This window comes from Sander lucioperca, chromosome 13, assembly GCF_008315115.2.
Source record: "Sander lucioperca isolate FBNREF2018 chromosome 13, SLUC_FBN_1.2, whole genome shotgun sequence".
Classification (NCBI taxonomy): Eukaryota; Metazoa; Chordata; class Actinopteri; order Perciformes; family Percidae; genus Sander; species Sander lucioperca.
The window spans coordinates 20,705,726-20,723,317 of NC_050185.1; the positions used below are offsets into that span (position 1 = coordinate 20,705,726).

Sequence of the window (17,592 nt, forward strand, 5' to 3'; positions counted from 1 at the left end):
CTGCTGGTAGCTAGTTTGCCCTGCTAGCTGATAGCCGTTAGCTGCTAGCTGCCGTCCGGTGAGTGTATTCAGACAGGCTTCTGTAATAATCATCCCAATAATAATCCGCGGAGCGGCGGTGGTGTGGTTATGTCCTCCAGAGGACAGGTCATGTCACGTCTTGAAGTTTATTCCCCCCTAAAAAAAACAGTAGTGTGGTAGTAGCTGGACGGCACTCACCGGACGGCAGCTAGCAGCTAATTTAAACCCTTAGCTACCCAGAATTTAAACAATGTCGTTGTTGTTGGTGATGTTGGTGAGGATTTCTGCATATTGTGAATGTGAGAACACAAACACGAACGAAAACGTACGAGTTTAGCTTGCCGTCCATCTACAGCATAGCTCTTCCGCCGTCCGTCATGGCGTTCATAATTTGCGCGAGTGGAGCGTGACGTCACGTGCAAAGGGTCAATAGAGCAAGTTTGGTAAAGTCAAGGTAAGTTGCCATGGTCACAGCTAGGGTCAAAAAGTACATATCACATTTCAGTATCATACAAATTAAGATACAGTAATTTTCTTGTTACAATAACTTCAAATTGGCCATGGGATATCCCCATATGATGAAAATAACCTATTGTCTTTTTGGGTTGGAGGGGGTGGATAGGCTTTTGCCTTTCCAGCTCCACTTTGTGATTACTGCCAATGGTCTGTTATTTATTTTATGTTATGTTCATGTTATTTGTTTTATGTCTTAATTTGATAAATTAGCATGTTGCACCTTTAATTAGTTTAATCTAAATGACTACAACCAATAACCAATAACAAGTCCCTGTGCGAGAGGGTATTTCAAGTCAGTTGCAGCTCTAAACTCTACCGCTGTGTGGCGCTGTTACAAACACGTTAAGATGGAAAAACACTTTCCGGGACCCCCTTCGCAGACAGGAAGTTGCCTTTGTTGACTCGTCAAGGAAAAAGCAAGATGGCTAACCTGGACGTGGAGGATTTTATTCAGCAAAACAGAGCTTTGGCGGACCAGGTAGAAACATTTCGAGGTTACTGGGAGAGTGAAAAACACTGGCAGGCCAGGAGGGAGTTCATCCTACGGAACATAAGCGACTTTGAGGACCCGCATCTGGACCACCTGATCTCCCTGTCCATGGTCTGGGCTAACAACGTCTTCCTCGGCTGTCGGTACGTAAACACAACGTGCTCTCACGACCGCTACAGTTTAGTACAAATGCGCCCTTATCGGACAAGTCTTTGTGTTGATTTCTTTCCGAAGCTGGAGGAGATTAAAACCGCTCCACAGCCGCTAAGACTCCCGTAATTTAGCTAGCTGGTATTGATTAACGTTGGCGGTTAAGCACTTAACTTCAGTAGAGCCGTTTATGTTCAGCTTAAATATCTTAGCCAGACTCGTCAGTTAGTCCTCACAATTGAAGGCCCTTCTCGTCCAAAAGTTAAACACATTGTTTGATATAACTTCTGATAAGTCACGAAACTCACCTTTTTGTGTGTTGTATGTTTTGGGTTCACAATCTTCTTCGTCTCATTCTCAGCTCATAATGGGCTCACAGCTGCCCCCTGTGTCCTGATGGGCGCCAGACTGCAGTTGCAATTTTCTCTCTCAAGTCAAACAGCAGATGATAAAGATGACTGTCTCCATTTTTAAATCAAGGCTGTCTTTGCCCCCCCAAAAAAAGTATCATGATATGACACAGGTTGTCTACGGCCAGTTGAACTAACGTTATTAGTTGAGGTTTGGATTTGTGATTCCACTAGTGATATTTGAGTTATGACTTATTGACCGATATTAATTTAGTATCAAATGCACAGTGCAGTTTGATTTAAGGCTGGACAGGCCTGCAATAACTTTCACAATCGTTGTATTATAGCCCGACCGATCGAAGATCTGTGAGGCCGATTTTCATAAATGCATAATAAAAGCAAACATTATTCATAGTGATCTAAAAAAAAAAAAAAGAATTGAGGGGCTTAAGATGTGACAATCATAGTTAATTATTATTGGTTAATTTTCTCACAGTCAATCAGCTTATCATTATAGCTACATTCATTTATCAATAACCAAAATTATAATCTTCTAATTCTCTGTTCATCAATCGATCATCAATTTCAGCAATATTCTCCCTTGTTTTTCAGTACACTATTATCACTTAAGAAACAACATGAACCACAGATGAATGAATGATGCTGAATCGTTGTGGGTGATAATATTAACATTCCCTTCCACTAATGGCAGGTATAGCACAGAGCTCCTGGATAAAGTGAAGGAAATGGCTGAAGGCGTCGTGGTGGAGGACGCACCGGTCTTCAAGACAAGAGATGAGATTATGAAGAAGCAACAGGTATGTTTGTGGACACACGCGCACACGGAGATTTGTTGACAGGAAAAATCCTTTGTTTATTCCTCTCTTTTCCATCACAGGGTCGATGACCGGCTCAGTCGCATCATCCCTTCTGGTCGTGTCGGATCAAGCTTGAAGACTGATGGGACTCAGCTGTTATGTACATGTATACAGGCTGTGCTTTTAACAAGTCTGGCCACGTTTCACATGGTGTTACAATCCTACACTGTTTATGAACAGTGTAGGATTGTAACACCGTGATGGTTATTCTGCTTTTAATTGTATAGACACAACAAGAATGTTTTTGACAGTGTGGGAGCTTCACTGTTCATCCATTTTACACTTTTTTTAAAAAAGCGTATTCATTGTTTTTGGTATTTTTTTTAAATAAATTTTAGATGAAAGATGACACATAATCTTGTCATTATGTGTTTAGCACAATAAATAACTTCCTTTCTTCTCATGGGATTGTTTTTTTTTTTTTGCATTTTTCCAAGACAGATCAGAAGCTCTAAAAACTTAATGTCCAGCTGTTTATCGCTGGTTAATGGTCTTAACAAAATTGGAACAAAGCAGCACATTTCTGTAATTTTCTCAGTTACGGGTTGGTTTTGCATTTTGCTTAATACTTTATCTTCATGTTGGGTGAATTCATCTGCTGGCAGACTTTTTCCTTCTCAAAAGAACAAAACTATTTCTGAGCACAAACCCAACCCTTATCAACCGGAAAGGATATTGTATTAAACAGATTAAAATTGGAAACGGATTGTGTTGGTTTTAACAATATCTCACATATAGAACTGAACAATCATTGACGAGCAGAACTCTTGCCTCTAATTACTCAAGCTCACCGTTTCACCAGTGTTTGTTACAGTACTATAGAAAAATGTGAGGACAAATAAGTTCTAACCGTTTCTCACTGTCAAAAGAAAAAACAAGAGCAAAAAACCTGTCTCAAACTCTGAAAAATGCGTTTTATTATGTTTATACAGCATATTCTTATAAGTATACATTTTTTTTGTTTAATTCACAAAATCTTTATAACATATCCCTTCTGCTTTTTAAGTGAAATAAGTCACTAGCCACAATATGAACTTTACTGTCTCAGAAAAGAGTACACTTTGTTTAATGACTGTTTTCCGTGGATTATTTAGCTAGATTTGGGCAGGGTTAAGTGATGACTGTACTCAAGTGGTCTTTTCATTGGATATCAGAAACAAACAAAACGGGTGATTTCACACTCTTGAAACTGCATGCAAGTTCATTTCCGCTAATGTTTCATTTAGAGCAAAAAGACTGCACTGCTTATATCCTCTGCTCATTTGTTAGTTCATTTATATGTCAGCTGTGTCATTTCAAGAGAAGGATCAAAAGCACTGACTCTTCGTTTACACCGTCACAGGCAACAAAGCACTTGAAAGTCATTTACTTTCTGTGGCGGATGAAACTGGAAAACCGCGTGGGCGCAAATCTAAGATGAGCTGTCAGCAGAGGAAGCTGAGAAAAGTTCAACTCTAGTTCTGCATTTATCTTCTATTTTCTGAGTTAAATTATGAACTATGAAAACTAACAAAGGTGTATTACAGAAAACCAGCAGAATAGAACAGAACATATTGTAAAAGTAAATCATGTTCTTATTTTTACCAACTTCATCCTGATTATAGTTGCTTGTAACATTAACAGCTTGCTACCACTGTCGTTTAAGCCCTGTTAGCCATGAATGCACCGTAATAGAAATGATATAGCACCACCATTCGAGAAAAACTTAAAAGTACGAGTACTGTTGAACTCCTGAGCTCAGGGGCTCCGATGCTCTACATACATTTTGATAACATTTAATAAAGAAAGACACAGGGACAAAGGACAGCAGTGGGAAGATGGACTCACTTAGCTGACTTAAGGAAAATTAAATAATTGTAATGAATACATTATTTCCTTAGCTCAGCCGGAATTCCTACATCCTCTTCAACTAACCCTGTTCTCCACTTTGGGATCCACAGTCCAAGTCTATCCCGTCCCATCCTGGTGTTAATATTTACTTTCCCATAACACTCCCTCTCAAACAGACTTCTACCTTGGAGCAGAAATGATGGAATAAAAGCTCAGAGCTGCTTTGCCAGGGAGTCATGATTCATCAATGTGAGGCAGACTTGGCACTGTTGCAGCCTGTGACGTCTGTAAGCCCAGACCTTCAGTGTCTCTTAAAATAACAGAGATATGCTGGAACAGATCAGAGATAGTTCTTTATAAGCTGCATCTGTGGCTGACTTTGGAGAATAACAATGATACTGACTCTGAAAGGCATATTCTGGGTTGCTATTCTTCAAAATATGCTGATTTGGTCATCAACCTGCCCTTCCCAAACAGTCAAGTTGTGTGCACACCAGCAGACATTACAAAAAAAGGGAAAATTTCCTAAGAAAAAAAAAAAATCTGTAAAACTTAAACACTAACAGCATCAATCCAACCAAACAACGAATATATATTACAAATTATGTTAGCAATAACTTATTTCACATCATGCAATAAAAAAGTAAAATTAAGGACAAAAACAGAAATATAAGATTGATTTTCCCCTGCCTCTTTATCCTCAAATGTATTGGCAAGCAGGTTAATGTCCATTCTGATTTGGTTGTTCTCTTGATGTATTTTCTTTAATTCCTTTTTTCAGGGTGGCACTTGAGTACTTCCGATATGGTTGCTGTTTTTTCTTGATGAGGTAAAAATGAAAGACTAAAGGATGATGGAGAGAGAGGGTGGTGGAGACGAGGGAGTAACGAGCGAGAGCAGCTCAGACGTCGACCCAGCTCTGCTCCACGATGGCCGTCACCCTCTTCTCGTACTCCCTCTTGTTTTCCTGATAGAGCTGTGCGGCCTGACTGTTGGCCGGGCTATTGGGGTTTGGCTCATCCAGCAACGACTGCGGGAAAGGTGAGAAAAAATATCTATATATCTATATATTAAATAACCAAGACAGATTCTGTGAATGGGGTGACATAATGAGAACTGTACCTGTATGCGATGTATACAGCAAAAGGTATGAGGTAATATAACTTTATGCATAATTACTATTCAGTAGGGGTGTCACAATTTCGATTTTAAAACAAAAATTAATCGAAATGATACTATTAGAGCCCGACCGATAAAGGATTTTTTAAGGCCGATATCGATACAAATATTATTTTGATTTTATTATTAAAAATCTGATATATCGGCCGATATGTATTTAAAATAAATGCGTAACTAAACATAAACAGATTTCCCTAACATTAGTTAGTTGGATTTATTTATGAGTCCTCACTAAAATAATGATAATGCAGTTTAAAAATAAACTTGTTTGTTTTATTGTCACAACAGAACAGAGGAACATCAAAATATATTAAAGTTCTGATAAATAAAATGTATAAAAATACAAACTTAAGATATGAAACTTAAAGGGTTAAACACGAGTTGTTTAACCCTTGTTAACCCATGTTGTTGCCAACATGGACGTTGTAGAGCTCCCTCTGGTGGACAAACTATGCAACGCCAACACTCATAACATGATTGAAAAAATGTCCGTTTTTATTTTATTTTTTAAATATTCATTTATCGGCCATTATAAATGCCGATACCGATAGTTTGGAAAATGCCTAATATTGGCCCAGCAATATATCGGTCGGGCTCTAGATACTATACTGTCGGCAATTCCCCCAGTAGTTTTTTTCTCTCTCCACCTCGCCTACTTGCGCATGTCCAAAGAAAAAAAACAAAACCGACACGGTGTAGCTTACTGGCTGGTAGCATGCAGCTAAATACACAGGGTAACCTTAGCTAACCAGTAGCCTGCAGCTGCACTTTTCCAGACACCATGGCTACTGCCGGAGTCGGCAGAGAAAAGAAAAATCTAATCAGATTAAATGGAATTGAAACCTTACAATCTAAAGTCAAATGGAATCGTGGATTTGGAGAATCGTGACACCCCCTTCTATTCAGGAATATTATTACACATTTATTACGATCTCTCATCTCTGATGTTTTTCCCTCCCTTCGGAAAAGAAAATTAGGTAGGTTGTGTTGAACAGAAATGTCATTGGATTTGATAATTTAACATCCACTGAAATAAGAGAAGATTCCCATCTGAAATATATACATACAAATGCAGGATTCTCATCTACCACACACACTCATATTTTATTCTACAAATCTAGGGTGAATTGTTGGAAAATAATTGTATTTGTTGTATTCACATGAGCATTTGAGTTGCATCAAATAACAGACAATAGCCCATGTATTTCAGTCAGGCCAATGCATTCGTAGATGGCATGAACTGAAGCAAGTGCAGTGCAAAAAAAAAAAAAGGATGCCAAATGGCCCATGTGAACACAGAGAGTGTGCATTGTGTAAAGACAGTTAAACCAACCAACCTGGATGGAGGTGAGTATGGACGACACATCGTATGTGGGGCTCCAGCGGTTCTGAAGGATGTCTAAACATATACTGCCATCTGCGTAAACTGGTAAACAAGAGAGAAATCACTCTCAAGCTTCCGACCATTGAGACCAACATCACAACACCAGTTATTATGTCTCTGTGTCAGTGTCACCGAGATAGATGTATCTACATTCTCTACTCAGACTGAAAGAACAGATGCTTTTTAAACAAAACAGATGGTGAAGATGAATCCTGGAGACAGTTACAGTTTCTCAAGCTAGCAGTATATTCCAAATGATACACACATTTGCTGTGTTTTCACATTGCAGTTGAGGACAGCATTACAGCATAGAAAAACACTGTAAGTCCCCCCAGTATATAAAAGGACCTTATGATCTGGTGTAATCAGCAAATACAAGACATAAAACTAAATGATAAAACATGCAGCCCAGACCAATCAAAAACCAAACGGAACACTTTTCTGGTTGCAAAACCCATTATGTTGGCTGTACAAACAATATACAAAAAAATCTACTCCATTTGGACTTTACTGACACACCCACTGACCTAACCTACTTCATTTTAATTATGAACTGGGAACGGAGATGAATAGGAGGAAACTGTTTGAATGTGGAGGAACTTGAAGCCTTGAGGTAACGGAGGCACGAACTGTGAACTGTAGACGTTGGTTATGAATAAAGTGAGGGCAGGCATTTATGTCTATTTACAAATAAAACGATTTGAATCAGTGTGTTAATTGTACCGCTTACCATTTGGGTGAAACATTCTGGAGACAAACCGAACTGTGGGAGGCTTGTTTGGGTACTCCTCTGAAAACTCTATCAGCAGCTTAAACGTCCCTGCAGAGAGACAGAGGGGGAGAGCGGGTAGGAGAAGAAGGGCGAGAGACAGAGCAAAGCAACAAAGAGAGAGGGAGAGAGAGTGTGAGGGGCGCATACAAGCCATTTTGTGAGGAGATTACAGATGTGAAGGATCGAGTAGGTCAGAGAAAGCGAAAGAAACAATTGCGTTACTAAAAATACAGCCGGCTCGACTGGAAGGAGAAGCTAATTCTTCACTGAGGCAGAGATGTCGACTCTGCAGGCTAAAGAGGAGAATAAAGAAGGGAGAAGCCTAACTAGAGAAAACAATAAACCCTGAGTCAGCGCTTTTCTTGCCTGACCTAAGTCATAATTACAAGCAAAAAAAAGTGGGTATGAGGGGAAAAAAGTCTCTATATGTGCATAAATGTGTGTGTGTGTGTATATGTCTCCTGTACTGTATGTATTATACAGCAGAGCTGCAAGTTTGTTACCAACTGAACACATCTAATGGATGTTCAGCTACTCGGTTACTGGTACTGATGTCTGCCATTTATTTAAAACATAATTGCCAGATTTATACATGATCAGGGTTACCACCAAGAGCTATATGCACATAAGTAAAACTTGATGAATACATTACGTGCATGTTATATAATACATTAGGAACAGCTGGCCCCGTCCACAGCTAAATGTAACCAAATACAAAGAAATCTGCCTTTACCTTATTTCAATTTTGTGTAGCACGTGTTGAAAATATTGTGGAGTCTGTTGCACATTTGGACGGTGAAACACTTTTTTTGTCATGTAAGTTCATTCAATTCTCATTGAAATAAATCAATGATTATGAGGTCAAAGAGCAGACTTGCAACTTTACATTTTAGGGTGTTAAAATCCACATTAGATAAAAACAGATTAGATATGTTTTTACAGATAGATTGGATATCCTGTTTGTAATCATTTAATCTCTATAGTACTTTTCTGAAAATATCTATTAATAGGTGTTGGAATGTTTTTAAATGTGTTTGAGTTTGTGATTGATTGCTCATGGTGTGTAACCCACCATCACTTTTACAACACACTGCCCAGAAGGCTGAAATAGATGGATGGAATAATGCACCCCCACAATAATAACAGTGCAGTAACAGTGCAGGAGGAAGTTAAATCAAAGCCAGAGCTTTGGATAAATGTGCTCCCACTGAGCCTGCACTTCATAGACAAGATGAATCAAGATTGCGACCTTACCGTCTTCAAACGGTGTTCCCACAGGCCTGCAGAAGTCAGAGAAAGAAGAAAAATAAAATTATTTCCATATCCAAAAATCCCCCAATGCTAGCAATAAGACATGGCTTGTAAGAAAACACAAGTACTACCATCAATCCTTCAAGAATGTGCTCTGCACAAACACCAGTCTTTATTTACTCAGCTCTTCACATTCACACAGACCGTGTGAAGGAGCCAATTAAAACAGCTGTCCACAGGTTTTACATTTCTGGCAGCTTCCCCTTTGACTTTGAATTAGGCGAGGAACTATTAGCAAGTTCTATTTTAAACCCAAGTGGGTTGCTCTGGTTTGTTTTTGTTGCACCTTGTCGCTTCTTGTCGAGTTTTCAATTACTTTCTGTTATTGCTTGCAATTAGCTTGTGCTCTTGATGTTTTATTATGTTTTGCTTTGGCTTTAAACTGAGAAGTAGGCTAGGTTTGATATTTTGCACCGGACCAGACCAGTAAACCAAATTTTACCACTAGGTGTTGCACTTGACTAATCTGCTCCCGAGTGAGACTGATGAGAGAGCCCATAATGAGTGTAGCGACTCCAGTCCACTGGGTGGAGGTAGCGCACCTCTAAGCCACGTCTTTTTTCCTGCAGTGTTGCAGTATGCTGCGTTAAATTTACTTCGGAGGCCGGCCGCCGGACCTCAGAACTGGGAATCATGTCACACCCGAGTTGACCACTTTCCAGTAACAATTTAGAAAACCTTTATAGTTAACGGGGTGAGGGGACTCAAGCCAAGTTAGCCAGACATGTTGCTAATGTGGGCCTTTTTATTTTTATTTGCTAGAAGGTGTCATAATGACAAATGCCAGGTCGACCGGTTTGCAAACAATCCAACCTGTTTAGTAGGGGTGTGCATTGGCACTGCCCTCACAATTCGATTACGATTCACCAGGTAACGATTCGATTCAATTCGATTCTACGATGCATCAAAATTCACACAACAAGGCAAATTTTTCATCAGTCATGATGCAATACAAGCAGTCAGATATTGGACAACAGATTTTATTGGCTGCTATGTGTGTATTATCACTCTCCTGTATCTTTGACATAAATGTCATTAAATAAAATAAAATTTAATGGTACAGGGTATTGGATAAGGCATTTTCAAACCTGAAAAAGAAAACATAAATCACTGCTTTCAGTGCTTTGAATGAGAAATGTTTCTCTTCTCTCTGCTTTAGAACCATTTGAAATTAAATAGAGCAATAACAGCCAACTTTTTCCAGCAGTGACTGCAGCACATGTGATACAATATACTAATATAATGTGCCGTTATGGTTACATAGGACTCTGTTGCGACTGAAGTCCAGGCGTCACTTGTAATGGCTACACGACTGGCTTTACACATTGATTCCATTACCTTTGCTTTGGTTTCTTTGTACAATGCGGGAAGCGCAGAATCAGTGAAGGTAGCTCTTCTTGGTAGCTTATACCGGGGCTCAATTGTTTTAAGCATGTGGCGAAACCCCTCATTTTCTACCACAGAATGGGGATCCTATTCCTATCCCTAATAGATCCTTCGCTATGAAACATGCCACCGATCGTGTGATCCTCTTTACTCTCTCGGAGTTGTGTGGCAACGTTGACACTAGCGACTCGTCAATTCTTGGCTGGGATGTGTCGACTTTTTGTGTTGTTGTTGAAGCCAACTCAGGATGCCAACGATCAACGTGGCTCGTGAAGTTAGTTGTATTGCCAACGTGCTTGATTTTAGTGTGGCAGATTTTACACACCGCGTCAGTCTTGTCTAGTTTCCCATTAACTTCGTAGAATCCGAAATGTGCCCAGATGTCCGCTTTCCAAGCTTTGGGTGTGTTTTTTTATCTCCCTTCGTCTCAGCCATCTTGATTGTTGTTGTTATGCCCCCGGAAGTAATTGAAACTTCACAACTTTATTGTCAACTCAAGGCCAGAAAATAAACAGTGACATAATCGATTATGGCACTTTGCCGCATCAATGCTGAATCGTGCATGCCCCGCATTGCGATGCATTGCCGAATCGATTATTGTTGACACCACTACTGTTTAGCCTGTTACACCAGACCGGTTAAACCGGAAATCAACCCAACTCTGAGAAGAGTTTAAATTAGCATGTTTCTTGTCTCCTTTCAATTGCACAACCGCCAGTGTCTCAGCCTGTTCTTCTATCAAACACTTGCGCTACACGCTGATTTTCCAGACTGTTGTGTGCCAAAAATCCAGGCTGTAATCAAAAATACTTTTTATAAAAGCAGGGTGAACATGGAGAATGAGAATCAAAAAGGGGTGGCTGGGTTGGGGGAATCACAGTGGCACAGTAAAGACAGCAGGGTGGATTTAGAGTATGACTCACCCAAAAATAACTGCGTTCCAAAGCATGATGTTGTTCTCTGATGGTGCTCCACTCACACCAGTGGGAGGATCTTCTTGAAGTCTGGGTAAGACAGAAAGAAAGAGATGCAAGACAAAACAGTGACAGGCAGAAAGATGGACAGAGAGAAAGAGACAAGGTAAGAGAAAGACAGAGGGAGACATGTAAGGCAAGAAAGAGACAAAAGGAAAAGCAAGAAGAAAGAAGAGACATAAGAACAAAGGGAGAGGAAGAAACATAAGATCAAAACGAAAAGAAAGATAGGGAGCAAAAAGTGGCGAACAACAAATAAAAAGGGACAAAACAAAATTAAAAACAAGGAAGAAAATGAGGATGAAAAAGGTGGGAAAAAACAAACATGGGAGAAAGAAGAGAGAGGGAGAGAAACAAGGATGGGAGAGCGCGAGAGGATTTTAATAAACACCTTGACTGCAGGATAATTATCAGTCAAAACACAAACTGCTGTATCAACATGACTTCAGTAGACAGAAAGGCTTGCAGGATCAACTGCACACTGCCCGTCCTGCTGTCACATGTCCGTTTACATAAGCTGTACCATTAACACTCATCTGAAGCACTACTGTACCATGACTTGAGCATCAAAGAGCTGTAGCCACTGAGTCGGCATTCACCTGAAATGGCCTCTGACCAACACTGTCATAATCCGGCAATCTGGGTACACCACAGACAAATACAAACCATGGGGGGGGAGGGGGAGGGAGAGGCACCCTGATGTGTTTTTTTGCAGCAGCAACACCACTGTGTTTGGACTAAATGGGAGGCGCTGGGTAGTTAGCAGGACAGAGAAAAGAAACGTCACCTAGAGAAACGCAAACACGAAATCCTAAGAAATAGTCACGAAATGTTTAGTCGATTGATACCTTGATCGATAGAAAATAAGTCAGATTGTTTATAACTGATTTATGCTAACATGGTTTTACTAATGTGAGGATTTGATGCTTAAAAAGAAAGAAAATCAAATATTTGAATCATCAGTCTGTGACCCTTCAGTCGACAGAGTCTTCAAATCGGGCAGTCGTTTTTCTTGTCTTTGTTTTGTCAGTCAGTCAGTGTGCAGCTACTTATGTGCAAAGTGAGCACTCCTCTCTTTCACACTGCTCTCCAGGGTAAAATGATACAGAAAGTCACCATATTACATATATATACATATTATTAGCAAATGTAAATCTGTAAATTTGATAATAGGCTTACTGGCCCATAGGTAAAGTAGTCACTAAGGCCATCCACAGTCAATTCAAAGGATTCACTGTGCCACATGTATGTTTAACATCAAAACATGATTTATGAAATCATGGCAACAATTATTATTTTAATAGCTTAGTATTCTATGCAAAAAAAGTGTCTATTTAGGCTTTAGGCTGCCCTACAGGTTATTGTAGGCCCAGGTTAATTGTATACAATTATGTAGTAGGGGGTCCCTGCTCTGTCTCTCTTTCAGTTAAGGGGACCTTGGCTTAAAAAACGTTGAAGACCTCTGCTCTAATTAAGTTGGGCTTTTATTGTGAAGGGTAAAAGCTGGAGCGTTATACGCTGCAGTTGTTGGAAGTTAATAAAAAAGTGTGTTAGCCATCTTGGATCACGCTGGTTCAGATCACAGAGCCTCTGTGTTTTTATTGTATTAGCCTCGGCTACAGTAGTTAGCAGGCATTAGCTCAGAGGGCTCACTTGGCTTGTTTACTTTATTATGTAAACGTCTTTGTCACCCTGAACGTCCCACCAAACCCTGTTAAAAAAATGGCAGTTCAACCAAGCGTTGCTTGATCCATCATATGAAAAAAGGAACGAAAGGATGAATATTCGTATTGAACAGCTAGATCCGGGTACAGCCATAGCTGCAACTAACAATTATTTATTTCATTATTGATTAAACTGCAGATTATGTTTCTCACTTAATCACTTAGTCGATTAAATGTAAGAAAATAGAGACAACTGTCAGAGCTTGAAGTGAATTCTTAAAATCACTTGTTTAGTATGAACAGCAGTTTAAACCCCAGTGGTATGAAACAAAGAAGGACCTGGAACACACAAATTGGTTGGCCTTTTTGCATAAAAAATAAATAAATGGTATTAACAATTGATCAATCAAAATAGCTGGTGATACATTTTCTGACTACTCAAAAAATATTTGCTACAGGTTCAATTCATGGTAAAATGCATACCTTTGGGTTTCTTTATTTTCTAAAAGACCATTTAGAAACACAACATAAGAGTATTTTTCTTTATTTTATGGTATTTTACAACCCAAATGACTCATCCGATAACCAAAAATGACAACAATGGATTAATCATTTCTGAAAATAATTAGCTTCAATAATTAGCTTCAGTTCCACAAAGAAAGCAGCCCTGAGACTGACAGCTGATCTCTGTGAAGAGCAGTGCAAAAACACCACGGCAACAACTGCCTAGCAACAGAGACATCAAATCAAAACACTTTTTTTTTTTTTTTTTTAAATTAAGTTTCCAACAGCCTCTGGTTTGTTAAACTATTGATCAGTAAATGCTATAAAACAGGCCAGCATGACAAATAAAAGGTAGTGTGTTGAAATGAGCCTGACTACTCATATTGGTCTGTTGCTGATACTATGTGTCATATTAAAAAGGTCTTGGTTCAGATCACCAATGCATGTAGGCCAGGTCCAGAATCACCACAGACTATTTAGGCCTACAATCCCACTCCTAGTATGAAAGTTGGTTTAATAAGAGCTTACAGCTATAAAACAAGGTGGGCTGATTTGTGTGTCTGTAGATCCATGTCTACAGTAAGTCCCTAGCTGCAGACAGACCCACTGCAATTAACCTCATTTACTGTAATCGCAACTGCCTAGGCTCTCTGCTGGTGGAGGGATGCTCCACCCAGCTTCACTACTAGACTGATAAATACTTCATTTTGCTTGCAAACTGGGGATTAATGACCAGTCTGCAGACAGCAGATTAGTGGAAGTAATGGGCAGCCAATATATATTTTACTGTTCTTAGTCTTTGTGGGGCAATGTGGGTTAGGGGGCCACTGTGTGATGGTTAATTTCGATAAAAATTTTAAACAGTTGATTAATTAAAAAAAAAACAAAACAAAAAAAAAAAAACTACCAACTATTCTCTCATTGGCTTATGTGATGATTTGCTGGTTTTATATCCTTTTAAACTGAATATCGTTTGGACTGTTGGTCGGACAAAACAAGACATTTGAGGACATCACCCAGGACTCTGGGATGGACATTTTTCCCAATTTCTTTCCAATTAATCAGCAGAATTGATAATTGTTAGTTGCAGCCCTAGTATAATTTCTGTTATTAATACATACTCTAACCAGTGTAGTCAAGAAAACCCTCCAGTCAATTAAATAACTGACATAGCCTACATATACTACTTGTTTGTATAAAGCTTCAAGTTCACACTACACGACTGTCAAATTCGTCGATGACTGTACCGTTCACACTACACAACTTGCTGTCTTGTAAATCACGAGTCTTGAAGTTGTTGTGGTTTTCATACTACATGACTGACGGGTGTCACTGGGTCACACACTTCAAGATCTTTCACCAGGAGGAATCCCTGATGTGTATGTCTGATCTCTAAACTACATTTTGTCACAGAAACACTAGTCTATATCCACGACGTTCCACTTCCGGTCCTCAGATCTCTGCAGGGTAAATTGAGACAGCTAGCTAGGCTATCTGTCAAATCTGAGTTTTCTGTTGTATGACGATTGTGATTGGTTTAAAGCAGGGGTCTTCAACGTTTTTTAAGCCAAGGACCCCTTAACTGAAAGAGAGACAGAGCAGTACTACTACATACATGGTATAAAATGAAGTTTCATAATAAGCTGGGCCTACAATAACGTGTAGGGCGGCCTAAAGCATTTATACATACCTTTTTTGCATAGAATACTAAGCTATTAAAATAGCCTAATAATTGTTGTCATGATGTTATAAATCATGTTTTAATGTTAAACATACATGTGGCACATTGAATCCTTAGGATTAACTATATCTATGGATGGCCTTAGTGACTACCTTACCTATAGGCCAGTGAGCAGTGTGGATTTATATTTGCTGATAATATGTTGGATTCATGTTAAGACTTTTTAATTTTTGTAAGAGACTTTAAAAAAGATCAACAATAATTTGGAGGTCCCCCTGCATTGACTCTGAGGACCCCCTTTTGAAGATCCCTCATTTAAAGAAATGCCAATAAACCAGTGCACGTTTCTCTCCCATCCCAGAATGCTGTGTGGACTAGCCAGACCCTCCTCCACAGCACTGTGGAGCACTGTTATTGCGCTGATTTGCATCGATAAAACTAAGAAGAAAAAGAAAAGAAGGCTTAGGATTATGGGGTGTTGTCATTGGCACACGTTTTCACAAAATAGCCTGTTTCTGCACGTCTTTACTATTTAGGCCTATAGTCTGTTTCCTCTTGGTGCAACAGCAACTTTGGTCCGTGTTGCAAATCCAACAAATGCAAGAAATTTCCTATTGTTACAGGAACTTTATGTTAAAATTCCCCCGAGGAGCAATAAGATCGAAAAAAGAAACAGAAGGTGAAGGTTGTGGCTTTCACAATGACATCTGCTTCTAAAAATAAATTTAGAGAAGAAATGAAAGTGAAGCTTTACTGAATATAATCTGAAGAAATTCAGATGTTTTTTGAGCTACAAAATTGCTTATTTAAGCAGCACTTCAACACCAAAGTGTCATTTCACATCTAAGGTACTGAGCCAAAACATCACACAAAAATGTTGCTGTTCAATTACTTTGCTTAGTTTCAAGACACACATTGCGCAAATAATTTGACTTACAGATCAAACAAGGCAGGTTAGGCAATATCACACAAGGCTGAGTTCAATCAGCCAGCCTTGGCGTGGACACATAGGCTGATCCAGGAATGTGCTTTGTGTTTTCCTTGCCTCAGTGTGTAACAGTTTACCACCTGGGGACTGGCACAGCAGAGTAGAGTTACAGTGACACCTTATCTGCCCTGCTTCAACAGCAGTTCTTAGTAGAATAGCTTAGGATCTTTTTTCCACAGACGTGTGTGTGTGTGTGTGTGTGTGAGTGAGAATAACAAACATTATTGCGCTGTAGGATGCCATATGGAGCAAGGGAACAGATTGGGGATGGCAGTTATCACAAGCAGACCCTTGTCAGGTGTGATTCTCCCAGTACACCCAAACATATTCTCGTCGTCACAGCACAGGTTTGATAATATAATAGTTTACACCAGAGGGATATTGGGATTGTATACTGAATTAAAAAAAAAACGCATTAAGAAGAGTTGGAAGGCACATATCATGCCACCCTAAATATTGAGAGGAAGCCCCCCACCCCTGACCACAAACACAGAGTTGTGCAACACCTGTGAGCCAAGTTGCTGCAATGGGGGATTGAGCCATAATGCTGGCTGGCTGGTTGGATTCGGCTACCTTTATAGCAGCAGAATTTAAACCCAGAGCATGCAGACTACACGGAGTAATTAGAATAAATCGTGTCACATTTAGCTTCTAATCAGGGTCAGTTAAGGCTAGACAAAGGTATTGTTGAATCTTGTGGGAAGCCAAATTTAAGCCACCTCAGCTAGCCCAAGTTTCACCTACGCTAACACACAAACTTACTTTAGTCAGGAGAGGAAAAATGCAAAGACTAACCTTAACGTTATTCCCTGGTTAGAAAACACTGCATAAAACCTAAGTGCCTTCTTCGGACATAGTCCAATAGAATAACAAAATATACTGTCGGGCATTTGCCAATCCTACAAATGCCATGTGCAAAGACAAACCAAAAAATAACAATAACTGCAGTCAAGCTTTAGCTAGCTATTTACAGTATTCTCTGCACCAACAGCTAACGCTAAGCTAACTAAGCTAGCTACCGACAGCTTCATCAGCTAACGCTGCTAGCTACATACACAAATAGAAGAGATGACTGCCAAAACGTTGCGGTACCTTTTAAAATCTCTCATAAGCCGTCTCCTTGCCGGGGTCGACATTGTTCAAAATGTATTTTAAAAACTAAGGCAGGACCATAGACCGAATACTATCCGAAACCAAATCCGGTGTTTCTTCCGCTTGTAACCCTTTTCTTCTTCTCCCAAAACAACTAACAGCTAGGTAGCTGTTTTTGGTGACGTCGGTTGCTTACAGTGCTGGCCAGCAGAGGTACAGCCCCTTTTATGTCAGATGTTTAAAAGACGTTCATCATAACGCTCCAAAAATATAATCCAACTATAATTATTTTGGTGTGAGGTATAAATAGCCTACATCTTATATCAATAGCTCAAAAAAATAATATATTCATAAAGCCTACTGCAAGCCAAAGTAAGCAGCATTCATCATAACATAGAGGCATATAAAACATATTCACCTCT

The 17,592-nt window shown here is 39.5% G+C and overlaps 2 protein-coding genes across 3 annotated transcripts; one reads left to right on the forward strand and one right to left on the reverse strand.

Annotated features, from left to right (window-relative positions):
• The first annotated feature begins 901 nt into the window (after positions 1-901).
• Positions 902-2,808, forward strand: cdkn2aipnl (CDKN2A interacting protein N-terminal like). Of its 2 annotated transcripts, XR_004106447.2 has the most exons (4): positions 902-1,170; positions 2,240-2,345; positions 2,426-2,547; positions 2,582-2,808. XR_004106447.2 is itself a non-coding variant. In XM_031308043.2 (3 exons), the coding sequence occupies exons 1-3, from the start codon at positions 959-961 to the stop codon at positions 2,432-2,434; spliced, it is 327 nt and encodes a 108-aa protein (XP_031163903.1). In that variant the 5' UTR covers positions 902-958; the 3' UTR covers positions 2,435-2,808. The 2 variants fall into 2 exon arrangements, 1 of the variants encoding a protein (XP_031163903.1); XM_031308043.2 differs by having other exon boundaries at positions 2,426-2,808.
• A 1,767-nt stretch (positions 2,809-4,575) lies between these two features.
• On the reverse strand, positions 4,576-17,423 carry ube2b (ubiquitin-conjugating enzyme E2B (RAD6 homolog)). Its single transcript, XM_031308042.2, has 6 exons — positions 17,171-17,423; positions 11,191-11,271; positions 8,825-8,850; positions 7,529-7,618; positions 6,752-6,840; positions 4,576-5,265 (listed from the first exon to the last, which is right to left on the reverse strand). Exons 1-6 carry the CDS (start codon positions 17,212-17,214, stop codon positions 5,137-5,139), a joined length of 459 nt encoding a protein of 152 aa, XP_031163902.1. The 5' UTR covers positions 17,215-17,423; the 3' UTR covers positions 4,576-5,136.
• Positions 17,424-17,592: the final 169 nt, after the last annotated feature.